Source organism: Globicephala melas, chromosome 1 (assembly GCF_963455315.2).
Source record: "Globicephala melas chromosome 1, mGloMel1.2, whole genome shotgun sequence".
Lineage (NCBI taxonomy): Eukaryota > Metazoa > Chordata > Mammalia > Artiodactyla > Delphinidae > Globicephala > Globicephala melas.
In genome coordinates, this window is record NC_083314.1 from 105,085,435 (window position 1) to 105,113,039 (window position 27,605).

Sequence of the window (27,605 nt, forward strand, 5' to 3'; positions counted from 1 at the left end):
ATATATATATCCTATGTTCTGCCATACTGAAATAACTGTTTCCTGAACGTGCCTTTCAATGAAGTTGTTCTTATGTCTGGCAAGCCTGACATGTCTAATGGAGGCCTACTCATCATCCTCAAAGCAGCGCAAATATCACCTCCAATTCTTCTGGACAGTAAATACATTTCCACACTTCCATTACTGGACTTATCACTTATTACAATTGTTTGAATATCTACCCTTTCACCAGATCATAATCCCTCTTCAGTAGGAACTGTGTCTTACTCATCTTTTTATTCAGACAGTGTGTATGGAACATAGTGTGTATTATTTTTAAATTCAGTATGATTGATTCAATGCATTTCAACAATTACTAGAAGTATGGGCAAAAGAGATAACTAAAACATAGTTTCTACCTAAGAAATACAAAATCAGAAAATAAGAACACATGGAGATATATTTAAATATAAATATAATACTTAAGTATTATAAACATGTAATAAGTACCATCAAAATATTACAATATATCGGTAAGAGGCCTTAAGCCTATTCACTTGTTTACAGTAAAAACAAGTTTTAAGAATGATTAAACCTGGCTTACGAGATATCAAAAGGTTAGGAAGATAGACAAGAAAATTAAAATAAAAAACTGCTTTCCCCAATGTTTTGGAACAGAACAAAAATCACTACATAAATTATTTATTAATCAACTACAGAAAGTATATACATACACATGTACATATACACATAAAACAACCACACTATTATATGACTGTTATAAATATATAACAATAATACTACATATTAAATGAGTAAAGTTAGACTTCAACGAGAATACTCAGAATATAAAGGTCATTCTTATTAACACAAATGTCAGAGAGACACCTAATAAGGCTCATAGGATAGTCAACCATTTATATTATTATAAAATATTCTTGAAACTGTTATGGCCACTCTAAAAGTATTTAAACATTCAAATTGCATAGTAAAATAGCTGTCTCCAAATTTCTTTTTAGACATTACTTTGCAACAATAAATACACGTATGTTCAATGTTTAAGCACTTCTGGTTGTTAAAGCCACAAAAATTTTCGAAGTGTCTGGCTTAAGCAAAATTAAAAAGCTAAATTAGAAACCTTTAAAAATCTCTAGTACGGTATTATTTTATAACCAGACTTTATTACCTACACTTGTAAAAAATACATTCTTTGAGATACATAAAAATTCTTACAAACCATCCAGCTATTCACAGCACAGTACTGTAGCCATTTAGAAGACAGAATAAAAGTAAACTTACCTGAGCTCCTATTGCACTCGTTAACTTGAAGATATACAAAACTATGTCTAAAAATGGCTGTAAAATAAACATCAGAACGTTCAGAATTAAAAAGAACTAGATTGCCTAGAGTGATAGCCAATAAACATGTTAAATACAAAATGCTATTCGACATTTATAATTGTCAACATGCAGAGTTCCCACTATGTATAATGTAACAGTATGCAACTCAAGACACAGTTCTTACTCTCAAGAAACCCAAAATGGAGACAGCCTGATCAATGTCTACTGACCATCAACTGGGAAAAGTATTTACCACTTTCCATCAACTAAGGTAGCTCTACTGTGATAATTAGCCATTACTTACTTAGCAATTTCTCAATGTAGTATAAAGACACTGAATAAAATGACCTGAGTTTTAACCCCAAATCTACTAACAGCTTTTCTGGTTTCTATATATCTTCACCTGAAAAATGAGAGACTCTTTCTGCTCTTAACGTTGTCTGATTTTATCACAACATCTACATGTTGAAATATGGTGAGTGAGCTTATGAATCTAATTTTCTGACCTAAAACTCAAGCTCCTAGAACTAAAATAATACATTAATGTACTGCTCCTCACACAGAGACAACTCAACTGACATACCAAAAGTTGTACATATTTTGAACTGTTTTTCAAGAAACCCAAACTGTGTTCATTTACTTTAAGTCCATAGCCACTCCTTTCTGACTATATTAGGATAGGTGGCTTCGTTTATTAATTGGCTTGTACTAAGATGAACCTTTTCTTTCTTGTCTTACGAATTATCAAGAAGTTAGATATATTTAGACATATACTTAGATATATAAAATTCAAGTACACTTAAGTTACTGACAAAAATAATGACTCAATTGAAGTCAGAGTTCAAACAATCAGATATTTTATAAACTAAATATACTGTCGTATATAGCACCACTACAATCAATTAATTTGATAATATTTTTCTTTACGGCAGCTGTGACAAGTCCTGAGCTATGGACTTACTCAAGTGCCAAGATGTAATAAAGAATACACAACAATGGCTACAGAATTACATGAAAAATATTATATACAGCACCTCCTCTCTACACACACACACAGAGAACGAACTAAAATGTGGTGATGGGCGGAGGGAAAAAAGCAGCTGCATTACTGAACAACTTGCAGCTGTCTGAGTTTCTAGAGTTTGGATCAGTAAAGACTTAAAGAGAGCTAAATAAAGAACAAAGTTTGGCATGAAGTGAAAAGGTGTCCTAGCAGTGGGCCTATCAAGAGGGATACAGATCGCTTTTCTTAGAACTGCCTAACCTCCTTCCATCCACATGGTTGAAATGGGAGCATTCCTATTCTTACAATGTGACCCAGCCCCTGGTAGTATATAGTTTTTTGTCTCAAGACTGGAATATTTGGATCAATTGTGGTCAGAGGCAAGATACTACAAATGGTCCAGTTTGAGACAAGCTCCGACCACAAACCAAGAGCAGTCATGTGGACTGGATGGGAAATGGGGCATCTAAGATGAAGAGTGGCGGGGGAAATGCTGGGCAGACAGTCTTATAGATGCCCTCTACATGTGCTAGCCAACGCAGGAGGTAATGGCAAAGAAGATGGCTTAATGAGAAGACCACAGCAAAAACTGTAAGGGTGGTGAGATAAGAAGAGGAAGTAAGAGCTGACATAATCAGGAGGAAGAAAACTAGTTAAGGTCAGAGTCAAAAGCTTTGGCAATATTCTGGAAAGGGGGGAAAAACAGTAATTAGAAAAAACTGAAATGTACTAATATCTTGTGAAAATTTTTTGACTATTACTTAAATGATCTATTAGAGATACTGAAGCAGAGAATTGGGCAAGAATATGTCCTAGCCTAGGGTTATGAATGTGGAACTAAAAATAAATTGACCATGAATTTCTAACAACTGCCAGAAGTACACAGGTCAAGAGATAAAAATCCAAGTTTCTGTCGTTTTACTGAAATCAGCCTACAAAGTTCTTATAACATCTTTATAAGACACTAAATTCTCAGTTCTTGGCCAAAGCACTTCACACCAATAATATAAAAAATTAAGTAACTGTAGTTAAAACTATTATAACAACTCTATAATTTTCTTATAAAAGCATTAAATACTTATATGCTGCTGTTATGTGCATCAAATCAATTCCATATAAATTTGCTTAGATTCAAAGATAAGCAAATTAACAACAATAAAAATAGAAAAACTTACCTTACTAAGATTTGAATACAGATCAACTACACTGTTACAAAACTTTTCTACATCTTGTGTAAGCAGCTGGTCTGGATTAGCTATTCTGTTGTCCAGATTTCCCATTTTATAATACGTGAAAGTTCTAAAATAACAATAAGAAGATGACTTTAAAACAAATGATTTTAAAAACAAAAAAATTCACATTATACTATGTAGTGCAAATTCATAGAAACAGAAAAATCTGGATCTGGAAGAGGCCCTAAAGATTGTCCTAATTTATTTTAGAGATGCAGATGCAAGTCTGGAGAAGGATCACTGGCCAATTAATGGAAGAGCCAGGATTAGATTCCAAATAGCTGATGTCTTTCTCTATATGCTTCTGGGTCTAAGAGCAATCCTCTTGAAAAACATATCAAATAAAAAAGAAAAACTTCTACATCTCAATATCATAAGTATTATTGTTTAAGTATTTTAAATATAAAAATAGGTTATTACTTACTGGAGATACTCCTCATAGAGGTACTTAGTTAGTCTTACTCGGAAGCACAGTTTGAGCTCATTTAACCCAAACTTCAAGAAGTTATTAACCAGAGAAATCTAAAACAAACAAACACATATTATTGGTTTTGCTTCATTTCTACTTACTAAATTATAATTTGTTTCCCTATCATTGATTTTGTCTCCAAATCTTATAAATTTTTTATAACTGATAGTACAAATTGATATAATTCAGTTCTGTTTTACTAAACATTTCCAAAGACACAAAGAGAACATGCTAAATCAAATGTAATTAGCTATATTACCCTTTACTTGGAAATTAATTTTAGAATATATTAATATTATTAATTATGAGAAGCACCTTGTTACCTTTTTTATTTTTTTGGGGGGGGAGGGAGATATAAACAAGCCAAAGAGCAAATCTGTCACCTTTCTATCCAGTGTAAAGAACTTACTTTAGGAGTACTGACATTTATGCTTAGTATATCTTCTCTTTCCTGCTACCAGCACTACAACCCTAGACAACGGAACTCTATACCCACTGTATTTGCATTTGTTAAAAAAATTACTACAAGTTTTATACCAACTAATGCCATCTTCTAGATTATTTCTGCAGTCAACTTTACTACTCTTTTCCACCATTATATTAAAATTAATTCTGCCATAGTTCTGAGGTCACATTTATATAAAAATTTTCTCAAGGAAACACTGGTCTTCTGCTGAATCTCCATCTTTGATTGACATCAATGCTGCTTTTCTCAATTTTCTATTTTAAAAGGTCTTCCATGTATGTCTATCCTCAAGCTTTATTAAATCTGACATATGTTCTAATTAATTAAGTTCTATAATCAAGCTCCTCCCTTTTACTCCCACACATACAATACTAAAATTCTTATCGTGCCGATAAAATAGAATAAAGGTAAGACCCAAGCTAAGAAAATTACTTATGATTTGGACCACTTAACGTTTATTTTTAGTAAATTCGGACAATAAATTCCAATTACATTACATTACATTAGTGGTTCGAGTTACTGTAACAGTTTATGGCCTACAGCAATGATTCTCACCCAGGATTTCTGCTCTCAGCCCACTGCCCCACAACCTCACCTCAGCCCCCCACAGGCCACTTGGTAATGTTTGGAGACACTGAAGACATTTTTTTTGTTGTCACAACTGGGGGAAGGGTGCTATTTCCATCTAGTGGGATGTTACTAAATATCTGAGAAACCCTGGCCTAATGGTCAAAGAAAAAATCATCTACACTTGTATACACCTACATATGTATGCAAAGAAACTGATCCAAACATAATTCCTTTAAATTTTTCTATCTAGTGTAAAGGTTTGCGCACTGGAAAACTCCACTATAAGTTACAAAACTAAACTTGAAAAAACTTAGTATATAAATCTTCAAAGAACTTAATAAGTAAAAATCCTAAAAGATTTCAGTAAGATGCAATTTTCTCCCTATGTAAAAATCTTTAAAGAATTAACACTTACGAGAGGCATGGCAGCGATGAAGTTGAATAAGTATTTCTTGAAATCTTTTCTGCTACGACCAATGATACCACTGCAAACCACCACATGCAATGCATTAGTTGCAAAAGAAGCAATATTTAACACTAAAAAAACCTCTCTAAATCTCTAAAACTATTTTTGGAAATTTTCATTGAATCAAATGAATCAATAAGAAAAAAGATGCTAAAAACATTTTCTTACAAAAACATTAACTTTTGAAATTTTGTCATTTTACACAGCTTGCTTGGAAATCACTCTACAAACGGCAAAATTAAATAAGAATGATAGCTAGTTCTTTCCTTCATAAAAATGGTAATTAAACAGCAGGCTTGGGCTTCCCTGGTGGCGCAGTGGTTGAGAGTCCGCCTGCCAATGCAGAGGACACAGGTTCGTACCCCAGTCCGGGAGGATCCCACATGCCGCGGAGCAACTGGGCCCGTGAGCCATGGCCGCTGGGCCTGTGCGTCCGGAGCCTGTGCTCCGCAACGGGAGAGGCCGCAACAGTGAGAGGCCCGCGTACCGCAAAAAAAAAAAAAAAAAAAAAAACCCAGCAGGCTTACACTTAAGCAGTCACAAAAGGGGTTTTATATGATGAAACAATTAACAACTTTATAGACCCAGGAATGGATTACTGTGGATAAAGTACTATTTCTTTGTTTGCCTTTAAATATTTTAACATCCTGTCATTTGTATGAACTAATGGCAAGGAGACAGACTAATGACAGATGAGCAAATTCTTACTATAAAGGGCCAAGAGCAACCATTTTAAGCTTTGTGGGCCATAAGGTCTCTGTTGCAACTACTCAATTCTGCTATTGTAAAGCTAAAACAGCTAAGAATGAGATTGACTGTGGTCCTAAGAAAATTTTACCAAAAAAGATGGCAGTGGGATTTCAATGAAACCAGATCTTTTATCTATTTTTAATCTATTTTAAATATTTATGTTTTTAAAATATCCACTAAGAACTTATTTAAGGGTTCCACTACTTTTTTAAAAAGATAGAAAGCCATTATATCATTATAAGTAAAGGATCTCTGACTACCAAATGTCTGTGGTCTAATGCAAAGATAATGTTAATACTCCCAGAAGTAAACTAACCATATTTTGAAAAACAATGTGCTAAATGATTCAAACCTAACTCTACACAAAAAAATGACTCGTATACATACTGATAAATAATTTCTTTTTATGAGGGAGTAGATGAATAATGCCAAGTAATATGAACTGATCTTTTAGAGCAAAAAAGTTCCATGGGCAAATAAATTTGCAAAAACCTGAGTTAACGCTAACAAATGTCTTTACCAAAGGCCCTCTCAAAGCTCTAATGTATAATATGCATTGTAAAACTCTGAGAGGGCTTTGTAGCACTAGCATTTCCTCCATCATTGCTAAGATTCCAAAGAACATACTTTGGGAAATGTTACTCTAGACCAATAGAAAAATTAATAGTCCAATTTTGACATAGCTGCTAAAAAGTGTTAAAAAAAATTTTTTTTTAAAGCTGAACTAGAAAAAAGTTAAAATAGAGCCACACAAAAATGTTGTGTGAGCAATAAGAATATTAGAGGCGAAAAGTAATTAAGTACAAAAGTTTAGAGGTTTAAATTAAAATTATTTGAACCAAACTTTACATAAAACCAAAGTGCTTTAGTGCTGCCCAAGCTGTGAAACACACAAGATTATCAAACTTTGGTAAAGCACATGCCATCATTCAGCAATGGTTTACCACTGGAGTAGCAGCTACAAATTTAAAAAATGGTTTCTTGAATAAAGCTTTATTTCTGCTTATTATCCCACTGCAAAAGAAAAATAATCATCAATAAAGTAATTTTAGAGTAGTCGCAATCATTACTTCTAAAACATACAGGAATCCTAAGACAGTTTGGTAATTTTAAAATGCTACTTATAGCCAAGTGGTTAAAAATAAAAGATATATTTATGATTACATACGGCAGTATAGGGGAACAAACTTTGCCACCCCAAAACGTGTTTCTTTGGCATAAGGATTACTTTAGGCTGATTATTTTTAAGAAACAGAAGCCTCAGGAAGTCTTTCTTTTTGCCTCCCCCTTAGCTGCCTAAAGAATTTAGATAAAAGGGCCTGCTCCCAGAATAGAGCTATGACCAGAGTTATCTGCAAAGCATATGGGCTAAGCATGTGTGGGGAAAGTAGGCAGGACCTAGAGATCAGAGTCCACGCTGTGTCCCAGAGTCTCCACGTGGCCCAGCAAACATTTGTTTACCAAACATTTGCTTTTCCATCTTCATGTGAATTGCCTTCCTCCCCTGTGAAGTCCCAAACCCCTACCCCCAACATCCTCTCTGTCGTTAGCTGAAGATGGTATTCAACATGAGGGCTTCGGCTATTCTGGCAAGTTACTAAATTCTCCTGGGTCTCTCCCATGTACACATGTTATTAAACCTTTGTTTGATTTTCTCCTGTTAATCTGTCTCACGCCCATTTAATTCTTAGACCAGCCAGAAGAACCTAGAAGGGCAGAGGGGAAGTTCTTCCTCCCCAGCAGCAGCAACAAGATATGAAACATTACCTTCCATATCATAGAATTGCCAGTTTCTACCTTAAAGAAGGGGTCTGCCCTATTAAAATCTGCCCCATTCCGAAGTCATTAGTCACTGCTAACAAGTAAGCCTAAAAGATGTAAAGGATATTAAAATTAAGTACATTAAGGACCATAACAAGTCTCTTTGTGACTCTATTTTAGCAGAAGAACATAAATCTAAACATACTTTGCAAGAGGCAAAATGGAAAAGACAAAGTTTACAATGTACCTTTAGTAGCAAGTTAGAGAAATGTGTTAATTTTTCCAATAAAACTGTTCTATATTATGAATTCACAATATTTTAAAACTTTTAATTTGACCAAATATCAAAAGCTCTCATGCACAGCAGAAGCTCAAAAATCTTTATTCAGGAGAAAATAAACAATTAACTTTTGTTTTTGTTTTTTGGGGGGAGGAGCAGAGAAAGGTTTATTGCAGGGCCAAGCAAGGAAAAGAGGTGGCTCGTGCTCAAAAAAAAACCCAAACTCAACAATTAACTTTATTTATTTATTTATTTAGGCCACACTGCACAGTATGCGGGATCTTCCCTGACCAGGGATTGAACTCATGCCCCCCGCAATGGAAGTGCACAGTCTTAACCACTGGACTGTCAAGGAAGTCCTCAACAATTAATTTTTAAATGACTGCTTCAAGGATTTCCCTGGTAGTGCAGTGGTTGAGAATCCACCTGCCAATGCAGGGGACACGGGTTCGATCCCTGGTCCGGGAAGATGCCACATGCTGCGGAGCAGCTAAGCTCGTGTGCCACAACTACTGAGCCTGTGCTCTAGAGCCTGTGAGCTATAACTATTGAGCCCACGTGCCGCAACTACTGAAGCCCATGCACTCTAGGGCCTGCATGCTGTAACTACTGAGCCCACTTGCTGCAACTACTGAAGCCCACACACCTAGAGCCTGTGCTCCACAACAAGAGAAACGACCGCAATGAGAAGCCTGCGCACCACAACAAAGAGTAGCCCCTGCTCGCCGCAACTAGAGAAAGCCCACGCGCAGCACCAAAGACCTAATGCAGCCAATAAACAAACAAACAAATAAAATGACTGCTTCAGAATCGTGAATTTGGGTTAAGAGTATAAGGAAGCTCCCTGTACTATTCTTGCAGCTTTTCTGCAAGTTTAAATTATGTCAAAATAATATGTTTCTTAAAAACTCTTAAAATTTTTGTTTTTATTATTTTTTTCTACATCTCATAACTGAATTTTAAGGCTGAATACCCAACAAGTTGATTAGTCTAGTAGAATTATAAGTTGGCTCATGCTACATAATAACTTTCCTCTTATCCATCATTACCAATTAAATTAATGCACCACATACTCTTAGTGATGGATTTTCTCTAGAGCATTCAGTCTTTGAGAAAATTAAAATAAGCACCTATTTAATTAAAGTTGGAAATCCCTAGCTTAGAAAATTAAATATTATTCTTTTAGGTTACAAAAACATGAAATCACAAAATATGAATAAAAGGGAAAAAACTTTAAAAGATAATCTTCTATACTATACCATGATTGTACAGGGTTCTTTATATGTATCATGTGACTGTACACAGATATCTAATATAATGTTATTCACAGTGGATGTAACCTGTTATTTTTGTCACAGGTAATTAATAACACTACAGTTGGGGAGCCTGTATTTTTATTAACAGATATGGCATTTAAATAATAAGTAAAGCCATCAAAGGAAAAAATATAAAATTCTATAATCATGTAAAAGGACATACATGTCTTCTCTATATTAATCATACAAATGACTCAAATTACTTGTACACAAAGCTCATAGAAAGAGAACTTAACAAAACTGATCCTGCTAAAGCTGATGTGCTAGCAGCAATGAACAAACGCTTCAATTACACTCATGCTTAACTTCTTAGAATTCCTTAGAGGATTCCTCACTGGGGCACAAACACACAAAACTGACCAGACTCCCCCTACAAATTCCCTTCAGGGAAACCAGACAATCAACAATCCCACAACTTGTCTTCTAGCAAGTTAAATATGAATACACAGCCAAGAGTGACTGCTTAAGGAAAACTCTAAACTGAATGACAAAGATCAGAACAACAAAGGACACTGAAAGTCACAGACTTGAAAGAATGACTGCTACAAAAATGAACATTCATACAAAAAGATAGCTCCTGGAAATAAAATTAAAACAAATAAAAATTCACTGGATGATAAAGTTAAAAGAAATCTCCTAGAATATAATATAAAATGTCAGAGATGTAAACAGTAGAGAAATTATAGTCAGAAGATCAGTCCAGGAAGTCCAACACTCAACTAAGATTCCAGAAAAAGTACAGAAAACACTGGAGAGGAAGAACTTTTTTAAAAACACAAGAAAATTTCATTCTTCAGAATGAAGAATGAGTTTCTAGATTGAAAAGAGCCCACCTAGTGCCTAGCACAAACACACGGAATGAAAAAAAAATTCACACCAACATTCAGTGAAATTCCCATAACACCAGCAATACAACATCAACAATAAAGAAATAATAAAAGCTTCCAAAGCAGGTAAAAGAAGATCCGCTGCTAAGGGCGGGCAATCAGCACAGGAATGGGACTCAACACCAAATGTGGAAGCTAGATCAGTAGTTTTTAACCTTGGCTGGGATCAAGGTTAGGATCACCTGGGATGCTTCAAAAAGTAATGATTGATTGAATCAGAATCTCTAGGGGTGGGCCCAGGCATTAGTAGGTCTCCAAATTCCCCAGATGATTCTAATTATACTGCAGCCAAGGTTGAGAACCACAGAGCCCTATAGAAGACAACAGGATGATGCTTTCCAAATTCTGAAAAAAAGTGATTTCCAATTTAGAATGAATAAATACAGCTAAATTATCAAGTGTGAGAGTAAAAGACTTTATCAGACCCACAAGGTCTCAAAATTTTACTTCCCTCGTAACCTTTTCTCAGAAAGACTGCATCTGCCAAAATGAGAAAGTAAACTGAGGAAGAGGAAAACAAAAGATCCAGAACATAGGAGTTATTTAATGCAGGAAAGAAAGATGAAAAAAATTCCTAAGATCATGATAAAAGTAAATTCAAACATGACTGCTATTTAGTGAAGCTAAAGCACAATCAATCCTAATGAGAGCCGGAAGACAGAAAACTAACAAGAGGTATGGGGTGGTAATAGATAAAAATCAGTTAAGTTATCTAGTGTGTTTGACATATTACAATACTGAGATTTTTTTTTTTTTTTTTTTTGCGGTACGCAGGCCTCTCACTGTTGTGGCGTCTCCCATTGCGGAGCACAGGCTCCGGACGCGCAGGCTCAGAGGCCATGGCTCACGGGCCCAGCCGCTCCGCGGCATATGCGATCTTCCCGGTCCGGGGCATGAACCCGTGTCCCCTGCATTGGCAGGCGGACTCTCAACCACTGCGCCACCAGGGAAGCCCCCAAATACTTAGATTTTATAGTGTTGTCAATAAGCTTGAGCTGAATTAGTAAGAAGTAGGCAAAAAATTAATGTGCACAAAAACCTGCAATTTATAAATGCCAGGAAAAGAAGTTGTATATAAAAGAAACTACCAAAGAAGAGCATTTGGCTCAGCTGTAAACAAAAGTCAAAATCATGTAAACAATAAATTCTGATTTAACAAAAAACTGTGATATAACATTGAGAGAATGAGCACAGACATGGGTAGCAGTGGAAAAGAGCTAATTCTCATCTTCCAAAAGAGAAATAAATACACACATAGTCTCTAAGACTGAAAAATCTAGAGACAGTAACATAAGTGTGTTACTGTGTGAAGTAACAGAGACAAAAAGTGTGAAATGCAGAGACAAAATAAGAGATGAAACAGTAAAAAGAACAGAAGACAACTGGCTCCAGGAATGACAGTTACAGGTGGGAGGAATGGGGCACAGAACTAATGTTTTTGTGATTAAGTCCTGTATGGCTATTTGATATTAAACTATATTCATGTTTTACTTTTTAAGCTTTTCATATATTACTTTGATTAAAATAAAAAGGCATGGGACTGACCAAAGGATTCAGGGCGCCCTGAATTGAATATTGGCGTCTATACCATTTACACATATTCAGAGGCACGTGGTCGGGGCTTTAATCCTATGCAAATAACCTTCTTTGTCCTTCTAGAGAGATGAGTCAGAAAACACCTGCATAAAGCATTCTGCCTCTCCTACAAATCCTCTAAGCCACACACAAATCAAGGATGTCAGAAAAAAACTTACAAAATTTGGGAGCATTTAAAAATTTTAAGTACCGTCATTCAAACAGTTACATTATACTAAGTACTTTAAGAAATTTTCTGATAACATACTGCATGCCAGGAAACAAAATTCCAAGAAAAAATTTTTTACTGACATTCAAATTGGTATCATGAGGATACCAATACCTTTGTTAATACCTTTATTAACAGATAAATGTTAATATCCCAACTGTTTTTTTGTTTTTAAATTCCAAATCATCAATTGCAGTGATTAATATACGTACAAAGACTATAATGAAAAAATATATAAAGCACTAACTTCAGAAACTGAAGAAAATGTCTAAGAATTTTTTTCTGTTTAATAAACATTCTCAACATGATTCCCTGAAATGCTTTGATATTTTCCTCAAATTATCTCATTAATTTCAGACATCCAGCTTGGTGACTTTTTAAGTTCCCACTACAGCATTTATTATACTGCATATTAATTTTCTTTCTTTCTTTCTTTCTTTTTGGCCGTGCCCCAGGGGCATGCGATATCTTAGTTCCCCAACTAGGGATTGGACCTGTGCCCCCTACATTGGAAGCGTGGAGTCTTAACCACTGGACCGCCAGGGAAGTCCCATAATTTTCTGTTTACTTGTCTCTGACCCTCTATAAACGGCCAGCTCTGCAGGGCTTGGTACAGGGTCTCTCCTGTTCACTCATGGGTACATCCCTATCACTGCCTGTGGCACAAGGGAGACAATAAATATCTACTAAGTAAATGAACAAAGACATAATTTGACTTAAGTATTTATACCTAACTTAGAATCTATTCCTTGCTTAAAATAACACTTAAATATGACACAAATCAGTATTTCATACATACAGGAGGAAGATGAAAAGTACCTTTCAATGAGTGTCCCGTTCTGAATCATCCAAACATCACAATATGTTCGAGACACCAGCATAACAGCAATAAGTATCAAGTAACCTGTCTAAAATAAACCAGGTATAGTAAATTAATTAAATGCATTTTAGAAAGTTAAAAGAAACATTACTTTGGTAAAGATTTTTGGTTTCTAAATTCAAAGCTTTATTCTAGCTTTAATGTAGTTGGCTGACATTTTACCTACAGGTTATTTTTAAATATAATTTTGAAAGAAGTTTAAAATATAATGTAAATGGAAAAGGCCTTATAGATCATTTAATCTAATTTTTCATCCAGATTCAAAAGTAATCCCAGGCAGGTCAAATGACTTGCCTTCATATAATTAGTCAATGACAGAAACCAGCAGTATAAGTTAGACTACCTAAATCACAGTGTATTGTGATTGTCCTATGTTTTTAATATACAACTCTAATAAAGAAAAATGACAACTACCAATACACAGTTAAGAACAAATACTGAAGCCTAAAATTTTGCTTAAGTAGAATAAATTTGGTTCAGTTTGTTAGAAAAATCTCTTAATAGTGCCCCTGCCATTGCAGGGCTTTCAATTTAGTTATTAAGGCAAGATTTACACATAAAATGTAAGAAAACAGACCAGTGTAGGTAAGTATATTTGCATCACTTCAATGTGATACGTGGCAGGATCGAAAGGTCTGAGGTAGCAAAAAAGGCTTATGACATTAGAAATACATTAAATAACCCAAGTAAAACAAAGGAGAAAATGAGGATTATGAGTAAAAAAAAAAAAGATGAAAGATTTAATGGAAAATAAAAAATAGATTAAAACCATATGAATTACAGTATTGCACATCCAGCAGATCTTATAAAACTACTGCAAGCTTTTAGGCAGAACAAAATATTAAAAAGTGTTGTTTACAGAGCATTACTTAAGCAATGCTGGGCAAGATGGATCATTGTGGGGGAGAGATGAGAGGCTGAGTGGCTGGCTTGGAGTCAATTGTCTTTGTGTGGGATGAAAATCTACCCTCCAGCCTCCAACTGCAACACACACCCATTCAAAGGTGACCTTAAACTTTCTAAATGGGAAAAATATGACAGCAGCATAGAAGCTAAAGTCAGAGAAGAGGGTGTGTGGCAGGGGCAATGTTTGTTGGATAAGGTGTTTGATTTCAAAGCTATGGAATTGAGAGGCAAATGCATCTATGACTTTTGTAATTTTTGCAAAACAAATCTTGTTTTTTAAAAAAGGTGAAGGTTCTGAAAATACAGCCCTTAAGTGAAAGACAAGGCAGGGAGTAATAAACATGGAAGTAATAAATGAATCCATAAGAAAGAAGACAATGTCAAAGAAAGTCTACACGACTGAGTTGTGACAGCTGCTCCCCCAACGTTTGCCAGAGCTGTCCAGCAAGGAAGATACCATCTTCCTACCCTCTCCCACCATCTCGAAGTTAAGTATTAAACTGAGAACAGAAGAACCTACTGATTTTAATAAATCCTATCTGTAGATGACACTTTAACGGTAATGCTAACTTTTAATTCAGACCTTAAGTACAGCCTCAATCCTAAATTAATCATTTGAGGAATAAAGGTAACATTAGACAAAGACAGTTTATTTTTTCCTTTATTTTATATACTTTGCTTAATTTTTTCTTTAAGTAAGTATCAAGTTTATTGTCTCATTTAGCAAAATCTGCCGAACTTTGATTACTGACAGTCCTGAAATGCCTTTTTGATGCAAAGGCTGTCCTCAGAATCACCATAATTCCATTACTGGGTTCATAGAATATGTCAGAAACTAAAGATAGGCTTGATTTAGGCAGTCCCTCACCTTATGATACAGACGAACTTCTATATGTTCATATGCAGCATTTTTATTTCATAAATTGATTAAATTAATCTCTCTATCTCTACCTCCAATTATCTGTGATTTCTACTGGAGTTTATTTCACTTTCTTGAACTGGGGTTAAGCCCGTATTTTTATATCCCTCAAAGATGGTTCGTAAAATGGCTCTGTGGCATGGATGCACCTTGACAGAACTGGGAGGTTGGCCAAGTTAGGCCCATCTACCTTCTTATTAACTCCCAGAGATCTATTCAATGTCTCACATTCATTTCATATTCAGCAAACCTCTGCTAAAAGGTTAAATGAACATTAAGCTGTTAACTGGTAAGGGGGGGGTGGTAATACAAAAATCTTTCCAGAGAAGAAGCTTGTACTTTAAATAAAGATTCTTCAAAGTCAGGTAGATTGTAGAATGAGAAAACAATGAATTATATCCAGAGAGTCACGGGACGCCTTCACAAAGAAGATAAAGAGCATTAAGCTGTTTTTAAACGTTATTTGTTTTTGTTGGGGGTGTTGTCACAAACATGGTGTCATGAAAGTACGAGGGCACAAGGCCTGGCTACAAAACAGCAAAGGACCTTCCAAGTAGATGGTATGCAAAGGAAGGGCAAAGTCACGTTGTGATTTACCCTACAGGAGAAAAAAAGCCAAGTGTTCTTATTCGGGTTTCAGAAAGAAGACTAGTTAGAAAAGGAGAAGAGATTATAATAATCCAAGCAAGTGAGAACAGTACAAATGGAAAGTAAGGGACTAATCGAAGAGAAACTCAAGGATGCTTGGAAAAAACATTTAAAATATAAGGGACGAAGCAGATTTAAAAAGTGCATTTTCCAATTTTTTTTCAAGAAACACATAGGATCTCTATCTAATTAGAAAAAAACCAAATGTTATTAAATTATTTTTTAGAGTTTCTTTTAAGGGCAGAGTCAACAAGACATGACGCTGAAGTGAGGGGAAGGAGAGCAAGTCCAGTGTGATGGAGGAATGTGCCTTTCCTTTGAGAATTATAGTGCTTTTGGAATGTCTTATCCTTTTCCTGCTATCAACAGATTACAAGCCTAATGCTTTTTAAAATTTGAACGGTGGGAAACAATTATGTTTGAAGAAGACAAACTTGACAGAAAAGATTTAAAAAGGAGAGATTCGGGCTTCCCTGGTGGCGCAGTGGTTGAGAGTCCGCCTGCCGATGCAGGGGACACGGGTTCGAGCCCCAGTCCGGGAAGATCCCACATGCCACGGAGCGGCTGGGCCCGTGAGCCATGGCCGCTGAGCCTGCGCATCTGGACCCTGTGCTCCGCAACGGGAGAGGCCACAACAGTGAGAGGCCCGCGTACCGCAAAATAAATAAATAAATAAATAAATAAAAAGGAGAGATTCTTTGAAATGAGACTAATTAAAGAACACTGTAATATCTAGGTAAGAATATTTAGAAAGAAAAATTAGCAGATACTGAAAGGATCTGTATCTGTGACTGAAAGGATGAGAGGTAGGTATGGGGAGGAGAAAGAGTCAACAGTGATAATATTTCTAGTTGTACAAAAGGAGAATATTAAGGTAATTAAAGATGGAGAACACAGCATTATGTTATTTTTTAATCATTAAAATACTTAATAAATCATGACAAAGATAATCTTGACAAAAGAGTAAATGAAAGAATAACAAAACTTTATTCTTACAACCAGTTCACTTCCTGAAAATACTTGAAGAATTCAGGTATCTTAAAAACATATTTAATCAAATATGAAGAAGCAACTCTCAAACGTATTCCATATCAATGCTACTTGTTAACATCTTAATGTAATAAAAAGGTCTTTCTAAATTTAATCTCGTTTGCATTATATTATAATAAAGCAACACCATTTAGGCTGGCTGTACTGAAGTACTCTAGTATTTCACATAAAATATAGTATTTCATAAACAAGAGAAAATCATTTAAAAACTGGCGCTGAACAACAAGGGTACTTGCATGACAGGCAATGACTTAGACAAAAATTTAGTCTTCATTACCTACAGAGGAGACACTTGACCTGCAGTAGAACAAAGGCTTTATAATTCTATCGTTCTGATCTCACATAAGCTTTAAAGTTGAACACTTAATATTATCGTTTCATAAGACTTACCTCTTTACAAAATGTTCTAGGGACCATGATTTTCAGAATTCGTGTGAGCCTTGAAAAAAACACCTTGTCCACCACAGCTCGTTCTTTTTTCCCCTCTTTCTACATACATTAAAAAAAAAAGAAAGAAAGAAAGCTCTTAAAATAGTTATAACAAATTAGATTAAAGAACCATGTTTCATCTAAGGCAACATAAACAACTACTAAGATGGATACTGCATTTGAAGAACATAGTCTTGTACTGCTCTTCATATTCAAACATGCTTTCAAGAAACTAAGATGTTACCAAAAACTGAATAAGGAAGTGAGAACTTCCTTTCAGAAGTGAAGTTGCAGAAATATCTGGAAAAAGAACACTGCAAACAGAAGAAACAGCAAATGCCAAATACCAAGGTAAAAGCTCGTTTAATAACAAAACGGCCAATCTGGCTGGAGCTGTGAGCAAGAGAAAGTAGTAGAAGATGAGGTCAGAGGACAGCTAAGAAATGGCCATTATCCATCTCATTACTGTTTGTTCATCATCCACTTCCTTATTAACAACAGAATTTTTAAAAAATCCTGAACAGGAGTTTTCCTGCTATCAATTACAGGAAACTTTTGGATTCCTAGATTTATCATTTAACATTTCTAATATGCACTCTTCCTTACCAATTCAAAGACAGACAAGGTTCCCTCACTCATACAGTTCACATTCTAGCAGGGGAAACCCAGATAAAAATAAACCAATAAATAAACTGTTACAGATAGACTAGGCAGGGTCAAGAGAAAAAGAATGATCCAGAAAACTATAAGAAGAAAGGTCTCTTTGGGGGAGGGTAGTAAAGCACAGGGAATACCAAGCACAAAACCCAGTTCAGGAATAAAATTGGTATGCACACTGAAGAGCAAGACGACAGTGCTGCTAGAGCAGAGGGGACAAAAGGAGAGACGCTGAAGAGATGGGCAGGACCTATAAAAAACAGAGCCCTGAAGCCATAGAAGGATTTAGAGTTTACTGTCAGTGTAGAGGGAAACCACTGACGATAATTAAGAGCAGTAAATCATTTTATTACCCTCAGATATTTCTTCATTTTCACTGGTCCAAGAAAATAGAGCTATAAAACCATTTGCAAGGATAAGGAAAGAGTGACACGAACTGGGTATAGTGGACGTTATTTACTTCATTACCCTTGGGCTGTCTGGAAGAACAGGCAGAAGAAACTTCTGAATAGGCAAGACTCTCCAGAAGGACCCCATCCCCAATTGAGCTCCTTTCCCCAACTCCTATAATCACAGCTCACTTATGTATTAACTACTACGCTCTTGATAAACAAATACCCATGGTATAGTAAATTCTATTTGTTAGACAAACTTTGCTGTAAATATGCTGTAATTAAATTAATATCTAACTTGATAAACCTTAAATGAGTTCTTTGTGTACTGAATTAGAATAATAAGCTACCATCCATATGTCACACACTGTGCTAAGGGCTTTATATATGTAATCCTAATAAACAGACACTGCATGTCGTACAGAACTGTAGACAAGAGATGAAGGCACTGGGTATGTAGAGTTAGATCAGAAAGACTAAGACAGAAAGAACTGGATAAGAACCAACCTACCGTGTAACTGCTGGAACAGAGTTCAGGTCTTTCAAACCGTACAAAGGTTGTAAACCCCATCCCACTGAGTCACAGGCCCAGTCTACTTCATTCACACATGTATGTATTCATTCATTCAATATTTACTTGGCCCAAGGCACTGTTCTAAACCATGGGGACACACCAGTGAACAAAACACAAAATGCCCTACTCACAGTCTATTTACTCTAGCTAGCCTATTCTCCCCAAGCCAAACCTTACAACTTCAACCTAAATATCCCCTTTCACCTCCCCAAACTGAGAAAGTATAGGAAGAAAAGAATAAAGAGAAAGCAATGTACATCAACTACCTTTAAAGAAAGTTAGACTTCTACTCTCGTTTTCCTCCTGTCACTGCCTCCCTACCTCACTTCATCCCACCTGTAGTCAGTACCTTCTCCATCCCTAGCTTGAGCCTTAGACAGAATAATTCCAAAGTGAAACGGCCACCTTCTGACTTAAACAGAGGATAACTATTTCCAGCTGTTCTCAAGAAATGATCTAGGGCAAACAATGAGGAAGGTTTAAAAAAAAGTTATAAGAAAGTAACAATGAAGCACGTCGTATATAATTAGCAGTTTACCTGGTATTAATTCCTCCTCCTCTTTTTCTTCTGTCCCTGTTGTCACTGCTCCTATTTCTTAAGCTGTCTGAAAGCTGACTTTATTATTTTCATTACATTTGAATCCATAAAGGGAACGATATACTTCCTAAAGTCAGGAAACACCAAACATCTGGGCTGGAGGGCTGACTCAGGGTGAAGAAATAATCAAGATGCTGTACTATTCTTTTTTAAAAAAAAAACATGGAACGCTTCACGAATCTGCGTGTCATCCTTGAGCAGGGGCCATGCTAATCTTCTCTGTATCATTCCAATTTTAGTATATGTGCTGCCGAAGCGAGCACTGTACCATTCTTGATACATAATAAAAGTCATACCTGAAACCAATCTAAATGCAAATACTTACAGAGACAGTACATCTCATAAACACTACTAGCTTCTCCTAAGAATTCATTTTAACCACAATTGACTTTCCCCACCTTTAAACTTCCCAGTAATTTTTTAAAAATATAAAAAATACTTTTATGATATAAATCTAACATGCAAATCATAGAAAATAAAACAACCATTAAAGACCATTTAAGAAGCTAAAGTAATAATGCAGTCAGAAAAAAAAAAATGTACCTAACATTCAGGAGGCAACAAGGTCAAAGGGCAACGAGAAGTTCCTATTGATGTGTCAATCAACTTAGAAAGGTGACATGAACCAGAACTGACCAGAAAAGACAGATGTTTGAAATAGCAAATAAAAGGTCATGTGGTGCTGACAAAAGTGTAAGCATTTCTGTATATTGTTAGACGAAGTATAAATCAACATAACTATTATGTTGCATCTATCACAATATAAAATGTACACTCATTGCAAAATGTAAAACCCAGCAAATTTACTTTTAGAAACTTATCCTAGAGATATTCCTGAACATATGCTTAAACACATAAATGAAAAAACTTGCACATTGTTTTATAATACTATAAAATTAAAAACCTAAATGTACATCAATTATGAGATATTACATAAATCATGGTAAATTTATGCAATGAAGATTCTACACAACTGTAAAAAAGGAAGCAGCTCATATTCATACAAGAGAATACTATAGAGTGGTTAGTTAACTAGATCTATAGCTATCAATATAAATGGATCTTAAAAAAACATTATGCTGAAAAAAAAGGAGAACGATAGTACAATGATTCAACTTATAAAATTTTTCAATAAGCAAAATAATTCTACCTATATTGTTTATGGAGATATACGCACACCCCAAAAGTATAAAAATATGCATGGGAATGCTGAAGACCAAACCCAGCACAGTGCTACCTTTGTATATTTTGAATTTTATACCCTGTGTATTACATCAAAAAGAATAAATATTTTAAAACAAGTCAACTATCTCTTTATACTATTCTCTATCTAAATTTTTTTCTCCTTAAATCTCATGTCTTATGAAACTTGTCTCACCTCAACCCATCCCACCAAAGATTATAAAAAATTTCAATAAAAAGTTCTTTTCAATTGCGTCCCCTCATAAGTGACACACATTCACTGTCGTAAAATTAGAAAATTCTGATGAGCAAAAATAAGGAGCCTATAGCTACCACTGAGAGACATCAACTGTTAATATGTGGCACATCTCTTACAAATTTCATTTCAGCATATGTCTGTGTGTGCACTTCCTATACATTTCACAAATGTGGTATCAGGATGTACACTGCCTTAAACCTTTTTTTTGGCCAACCATTTGATCTAAACTAAATTTATTTTGCTTACACTATATGACTAGCAAACAAGTATATATATTTTTAAATGTACAAAAAAATAGGAAGAATTAAAATATGAGTGAATGAATACTGCTGTACTGGATAGTTTCACTGATGTCCTAGAACTTTCAGATACGGTGGTATACAAATAGTAGCTATAACTAAGATAACTAAGGTTTGATTACTCAGGTATAATTTAGATATAAGAGATTATGAAGATGGAAATTTGCCAAATGACTGGAGATAAGCATATCTTGTCCCATTTTTCAAAGATTATGGAAACTGGAGAACAGCAATTTTGATGTCCATCTCCAGGATATTCAGAGAATAGACATTAATATTGAGGGTTTAGGAAGACCTAAGAGACGCTAATCCCTAGAAGCCAGCAGAAGTTTACTAGGAAGAAGTCATGTCAAAGCCTTCTAATTTCCTTCTTTGTTAAGGATACTGTGCTAGTATATTAGCTGACATGCACAACATTAAGCTCCATGAGGGTAGGAACTTTTGTTAACTGCTATACACGCAGAACCAAGAACAATGCCAGGCATATATGAGGGGCTCAATCAATATTTTTTGACAGGCTGACTTAATAAATGAATTAACAAATTAATCAAGGAATTTGATGTTTCTTATAAAACTATTGTGGCCTTAATGGAGAAATAAAGACCAGATTTTTCTGCAGCTGGATATAGTCACAGCTGAATAAACCATAACCAAAAAAACAAAGATTAAGAGATGGCACAGAGGAATTTTCTGGTCCTAACCTAGTCAATACTATCAGCAATTGTGAGGAAGATAGAGAAGACAAATTAAATTTGTAGATAATACCTTCCACTTAACACACTAGATGTTAGAATTATATTCAGAATTATACTAGGGAGTTCCCTGGTGGCCTAGTGGTTAGGATTCCAGGCTTTCACTGCCATGGCCCGGGTTCAATCCCTGGTCAGGGAACTGAGATCCCGCAAGCTGTGCAGTGTGGCCAAAAAGAAAAAAAAGAAAATTACAGTAACAGAATAGACATTATAGAATAGACTAATAGTATAGACCCTATAGGCTGACATTTACAGGGAAACAACTGAGTTACCATATGACCTAGCAATTCTACTCCTAAGTATATACCCAAGAGAAATGAAAACATATGTCCACACAAAAACTTGTACATGAATGTTCATAGCAGCATTATTCATAATGACCAAAAGGGGGAAACCACTTAAATTTCCCTCAACTGATGGATAAATACATGTGGTATATCTAAACAATGAAATACTATTCAGCAATAAAAAAGAATGAAATACTGATACATTCAACAATACATATGAACCTTGAAAACATCATGTTAAGTGAAAGAAGCCAGTCACAAAAGGCCACATATTACATGATTCTATTTATATGAAATGTCCAAAATAGGCAAATCAATAGAGACAGAAAGTAGATCAGTGGTTACCAAGGGCCAGGAGGAGAGGGTAATGAGGAATGACTGCTAATGTGTATGGAATTTCCTTCTGGGGAATTGAAAATTTTCTAAAATTAGTGGTGATGGCTGTACAACTCTGTGAACATACTAAAACCACTGAATTGTACACTTAAATAGATGGATTTTATGGTATATGAATTACATCTCAATAAAATTGTCATTAAAAAAAGAAATAAAGAAATCAACTGATGAATACAGACGTGTGTCAAAAGAGCTGTTCATCAGAAAGACACCTGAAGGCTTACAATTTATCACAAACTCCACTTAATATAAACAGAAGTAATGGCTAAAGAAGTAAAAGCAACTTTAGGCTGAATTTTAGCAACATGATGTTCATATCAAGAAATGTAGTAGTGCTGATGCATTCCACGCTAGTCAGACCACGTCTACATTAGACTACATTCTATAGACCACAGACTACATTCTATCCTAAACATAATGTCTAGAGGAACTAACTAGTATAGATCCAGAGGAATGTATACATAATTGAAGAACAATTAGAAACCATGTCACCTGAGAAACACTTGAAGGAATGAGGATTGCTTAGCGGGGGAAAAAGATTCAGGAAATACAACCATCTTCAAACAATATGAGAGTCTATTAAGAGAAAATAGAGTAAACTTGTCCTGTGTTTCTACAAATGACAAAATAGAGGCTTAGAGAGGGAAGATTAATTCCATCATGGACTTGAACTAATACAGTTATGGCTATCTCCTAGGTAGTACTTTCCAACAAATGAACAGATTCAAGTAAATACGAAAAGTCACCTACCAAGGATTCCTATTTTAGGAAGAATTCCTATAATATGTAGTGGATTAGAGATGATATTTAAGTTCCCTTCTAATTCTTAAATTCTGTGATTTTATCCTAATTCAAAAATATATAATGAAACAAATGAAATAAATGCACGAAATCCCGAAGAGTAGACAACATAAATTTTACCTCATTGTTCCGTAATGGTGGTTCTCCATTTTTCTTACTGCAGAGAAAAAGAAAAAAGAGCAAGACAGCTTTATTTGCAACTGTTCCCATCATAAAATATTATTTTAAGATATCAAAAGAATATACCAAATTCTCCAAATGAATTTCTTCTTTTATATTTCATACTGAGATAGAATATATTAAATACAATAGTCCAACTGTATAATCCACAGTCTTCTTACTAAGTATAAATCACAAAGAGTGCTCAATAAATGTTAACTACTACTATAATATATCAGGCATTACGTTGTAATTTTTTTCATACACACACAATTACACTTATTTTACAAATTCTCTCATGGAGATGCAGAGTCTGTTTTTCCATCCTTGAATCAAGGCTTGGCCAAGATATTAGCAAATTGACACAAGGAAGGCCTTGAAAAATGTTTGTGCATTGGGCTCACTCTCTTGCTGCTTGGAATCTTTTCCCAGCCATGTGAGCAATCCCAGGTTAGCTGCCTAAAGGATGGGAGACCATGTGTCATTTCCATGTTACAAATGAAAAAACTGGCTTGGGGGACTTCACTGGCAGCACAGTGGTTAAGAATCCGCCTGTCAATGCAAGGGACACGGGTTCGAGCCCTGGTCTGGGAAGATCCCACATGCCGCGGAGCAACTAAGCCCGTGATCCTGCACTCTAGAGCCCGCTCACTACAACTACTGAGCCCACTCACCACAATTACTGAAGCCCACATGCCTAGAGCCCGTGCTCCGCAACAAGAGAAGCCACCGCAATGAGAAGGCCGCGCACCGCAACCAAGAGTAGCCCCCGCTCACCGCAACTAGAGAAAGACCCAACGCAGCCAAAAATAAATAAATTAAAAAAAAAAAAAAAGGAAAGAAAAAACTGGCTTGGAAAAGTCAGTACCATGCCCAAGGTTCACGCTACTCAAAACAATGTAATAGCACCCCAAAACAATATAATAACCAGGCTTGGCTTCTTTTTATACACACTACCATAGCACCCTATGCTTCTATATAACATTAATCACGTATTAAATCTCTTGTTTAACATATATTTCCTCCCAGTATATTAGTTCTATGAGATCAGGAGCTATTGCAGGTTGGCTTCTCCAAAGTAGAGGCGAGGTGGTGTTTGGAGTACAAAATGTTTATTAGAGATCAGTATCTGTGAAAGGAAGGCAAAGAAAGAAAGTTTGGGCAGAACTCAAACTGTGATATAGGCCAACAAAATTTCAGCCAACCAAGTGGGAAGCCCTGAATCAAATACTGTCCATCATAGTGCTCTGTGATGGAATGAAATGGTCAGGTCTTTAAACCTCTTTCTAGCTCAGCATGCAAATGTATGCTGCTCCAGGGAGATCATGACCTTGAGGGAGGTAGCTCTGCAGGTAAGGCAGACCCTAGAGATGTGTGCAGAAGGGGCTACCTGGTAATCCGCACTCCTCATAGCCGGACAATGAGCCCTTCTTTGAAGGGGAATCTGGGTAGCATATCTCCTTGTCTACTACAGGGGTCATATATTACCCAACCCTGTATGTTCAATACCTAGTTGAGCCACAGCAATCTGTACAGCAATCTGAACATTTTCAGTAATAGGATACCACGTCACTGAATAACGCTAGAAAGGCAAACAACTATTGATACAATTCGGTAGATGCTATCATTTTTAAAGTGCTTAGGTTTATTACTGTTTCTAGTTTCAATTATACTGCAGGATTGTTCATCTGTTTTTAAATTTCCATGAGACCGCAAAACTGTTTCACAGAATGCCTTTTATATATATGTTCAAGCATGCACAGTTAATTATGAGCCCCTTTTATAAATAAGGCTTTCTAAATTCCTCTTTTTAAGAATTCTTTAATGTTTCCTCAATTTTGAAGATACCAGCTATATAAATACATATAAATTACTTAGGATAAATTAGAGCAGTATACTATATTTATGAGCTAAATCCATTAAAATAAAAGTATTCAACACGTTCGAAATATATCATCAATATGCACACAAAATGGCGAGGTATCTATAATACCTAGAACAATCACTAAATATCAGTTATCTCGTTACATTTCAGGGTATAACCAACTGAAGTTATTTTTAAATCTAATTTTGTGACTATGTGAATGATGACCTTAAACCAGTCTATTATACCAATATCAATGTCATGTTCAGTCAGGAGCTGCTCATCTATCTTCTTCTCACTCAATAAATCAGCACACTTTCCAAAATACGACGGCACTCCTGCATCAATCCTTTTCATTGCCTTGCCCAACATCCAGGCGTGGGCAAAGGCGAGGAAAAGAGAATCGCAGTACCAGGATAAGATATATAAAAACAACTTGGTTGCTAGAGTATGAAACAAAGGCACACAGAAAAGATACATTATCAAGTGCATGTGGTACTGAAAAGACAGGTAAATTATAAAAGTGACATGGTCAAGAAGCATTCAAACGTCTACTAATTGCTTACTACATGCTAGGCACTATTCTAGATCAGCACTTCTCAAACCTCGTGGTCTCAGGATCCCCAAGAACTTTTATATATTTGTGTTACATGGATATTTATATGAAATTTCAACCTCATAAATTTTAAAAATACTTATTTACTCATTTAAAGACAACAAACACATTACATGTTAAGTAAAATTTTTATAAAAATAGCTATATTTTCTCAAACAAAATAATTTAGTAAGAAAAGTGGCATTGTTTTTACATTTTGGCAAATCTCCTTTATGTCTGGCTCAATAGACGACAAATGGATTCTCATATCTGAGTCTGTATTCGTTCTATCTACTGCAATTCAGATAGGCAGTTGTAAAACAGGAGTATTCTGATAACTGTGGATATTCTTCTGTGATACTATAATGCTGCAATGCAGTCTGATAATTATATCAATGAACTTGTACTCTGATACAATAAAATTCACTGGTCTATATTATATTACACTTTAAAAAAAATAAATTTATTTTATTTATTTATTTTTGGCTGTGTTGGGTCTTCGTTGCTGTGCACGAGCTTTCTCTAATTGCGGTGAGCAGGGGCTACTCTTCGTTCCGGCGTGCGGGCTTCTCATTGTGGTGGCTTCTCTGGTTGCAGAGCATGGGCTCTAGGCACATGGGTTTCAGTAGTGGCAGCTTATGGGCTCAGTAGTTGTGGCTCGCGGGCTTAGTTGCTCTGCAGCATGTGGGATCTTCCCAGACCAGGGACGGAACCCATGTCCCCTGAATTGGCAGGCGGATTCTCAACCACTGTGCCACCAGGGAAGCCCCTATATTACACTTTCAATGGCTCTTTTAACCCACTCGAAATTTTCTAAGATCGTGCATTAGTCATTTGGAAAATGCTGGTTCAATGAGTTATATAGTAGGCCTTGCAAATGTAATACATTTTATTATACAATATTTTTAAAATTATATTTGTTAATATTACCACCAACCTCATCAGAAAGGTCTTAAGCACTGGGAAACTAGCAAGCTCATGGTAGCAGACAAGATTTCCAAATTCTAATTTTCACTTGAAAGCTTAAACTGTAACATTAGCAACAAACACTGCCAGTTGTTTTTCCTTGAAGGCATTACAAGAAAATGTCTGCAACATTCAAGGCTGAATAACCAGAGTTATTCAGTCTTTCTTTCAAGTAAAAATGATGTTCCACCAAAAAAACAAAAAAAAAAAGTGGCTAGTTCAGTTCACAACTCAAACAACTGCACAGTGCTTTCCCTCAAGACAACCTATGTATTTGATATGCTACAAGAAGTGCTTTTGCAAATTTCTCATTTTTCTTTGGCAAAGACATTACAAAAAAGAAAAGACAAGAGCAGTAACCAGCTATAAAAAGTATAGGAAGGTTTTATCCAAGAAATGTAAAGTCAGGTTAACATTTGAGAAAACAAGGTAATTCGTCATATTAACAGTCTAAAGAAGAATAAACATATGATCATATCAATAGATACAGAAAAGGCCTATAAAACCTGACACCTACTCATCCTAAGAACTCTCATCAAACTAGAAATAAAAGGAACTTCCTCAGTCTGATAAAGGACATCATCAAACACCTACAATTATCATCATACCAATTAACAAAAGACCGAATCTCTGTAAGATCTGGGACATTGCAAAGATGCCAACACTCA

At 35.5% G+C, this 27,605-nt stretch overlaps 1 protein-coding gene and 1 non-coding gene across 2 annotated transcripts in view; both read right to left on the reverse strand.

Annotated features, from left to right (window-relative positions):
• ABCD3 (ATP binding cassette subfamily D member 3) overlaps nt 1–27,605 on the reverse strand; it is an 82,385-nt gene that overhangs the window by 35,078 nt on the left and 19,702 nt on the right. The window contains exons 2-8 of the mRNA XM_030868716.3: nt 23,474–23,510; nt 17,118–17,216; nt 13,144–13,232; nt 5,476–5,545; nt 3,980–4,077; nt 3,499–3,622; nt 1,279–1,335 (exon numbers count right to left, since the gene is read on the reverse strand). Coding sequence (XP_030724576.1) covers nt 1,279–1,335; nt 3,499–3,622; nt 3,980–4,077; nt 5,476–5,545; nt 13,144–13,232; nt 17,118–17,216; nt 23,474–23,510 — 574 coding nt within the window. The remainder of the gene's footprint in view (nt 1–1,278; nt 1,336–3,498; nt 3,623–3,979; nt 4,078–5,475; nt 5,546–13,143; nt 13,233–17,117; nt 17,217–23,473; nt 23,511–27,605) is intronic.
• LOC115859980 (U6 spliceosomal RNA) lies at nt 19,534–19,640 on the reverse strand. The gene has a single exon (XR_004042295.1). It is a non-coding gene; the product is annotated as a U6 spliceosomal RNA (small nuclear RNA).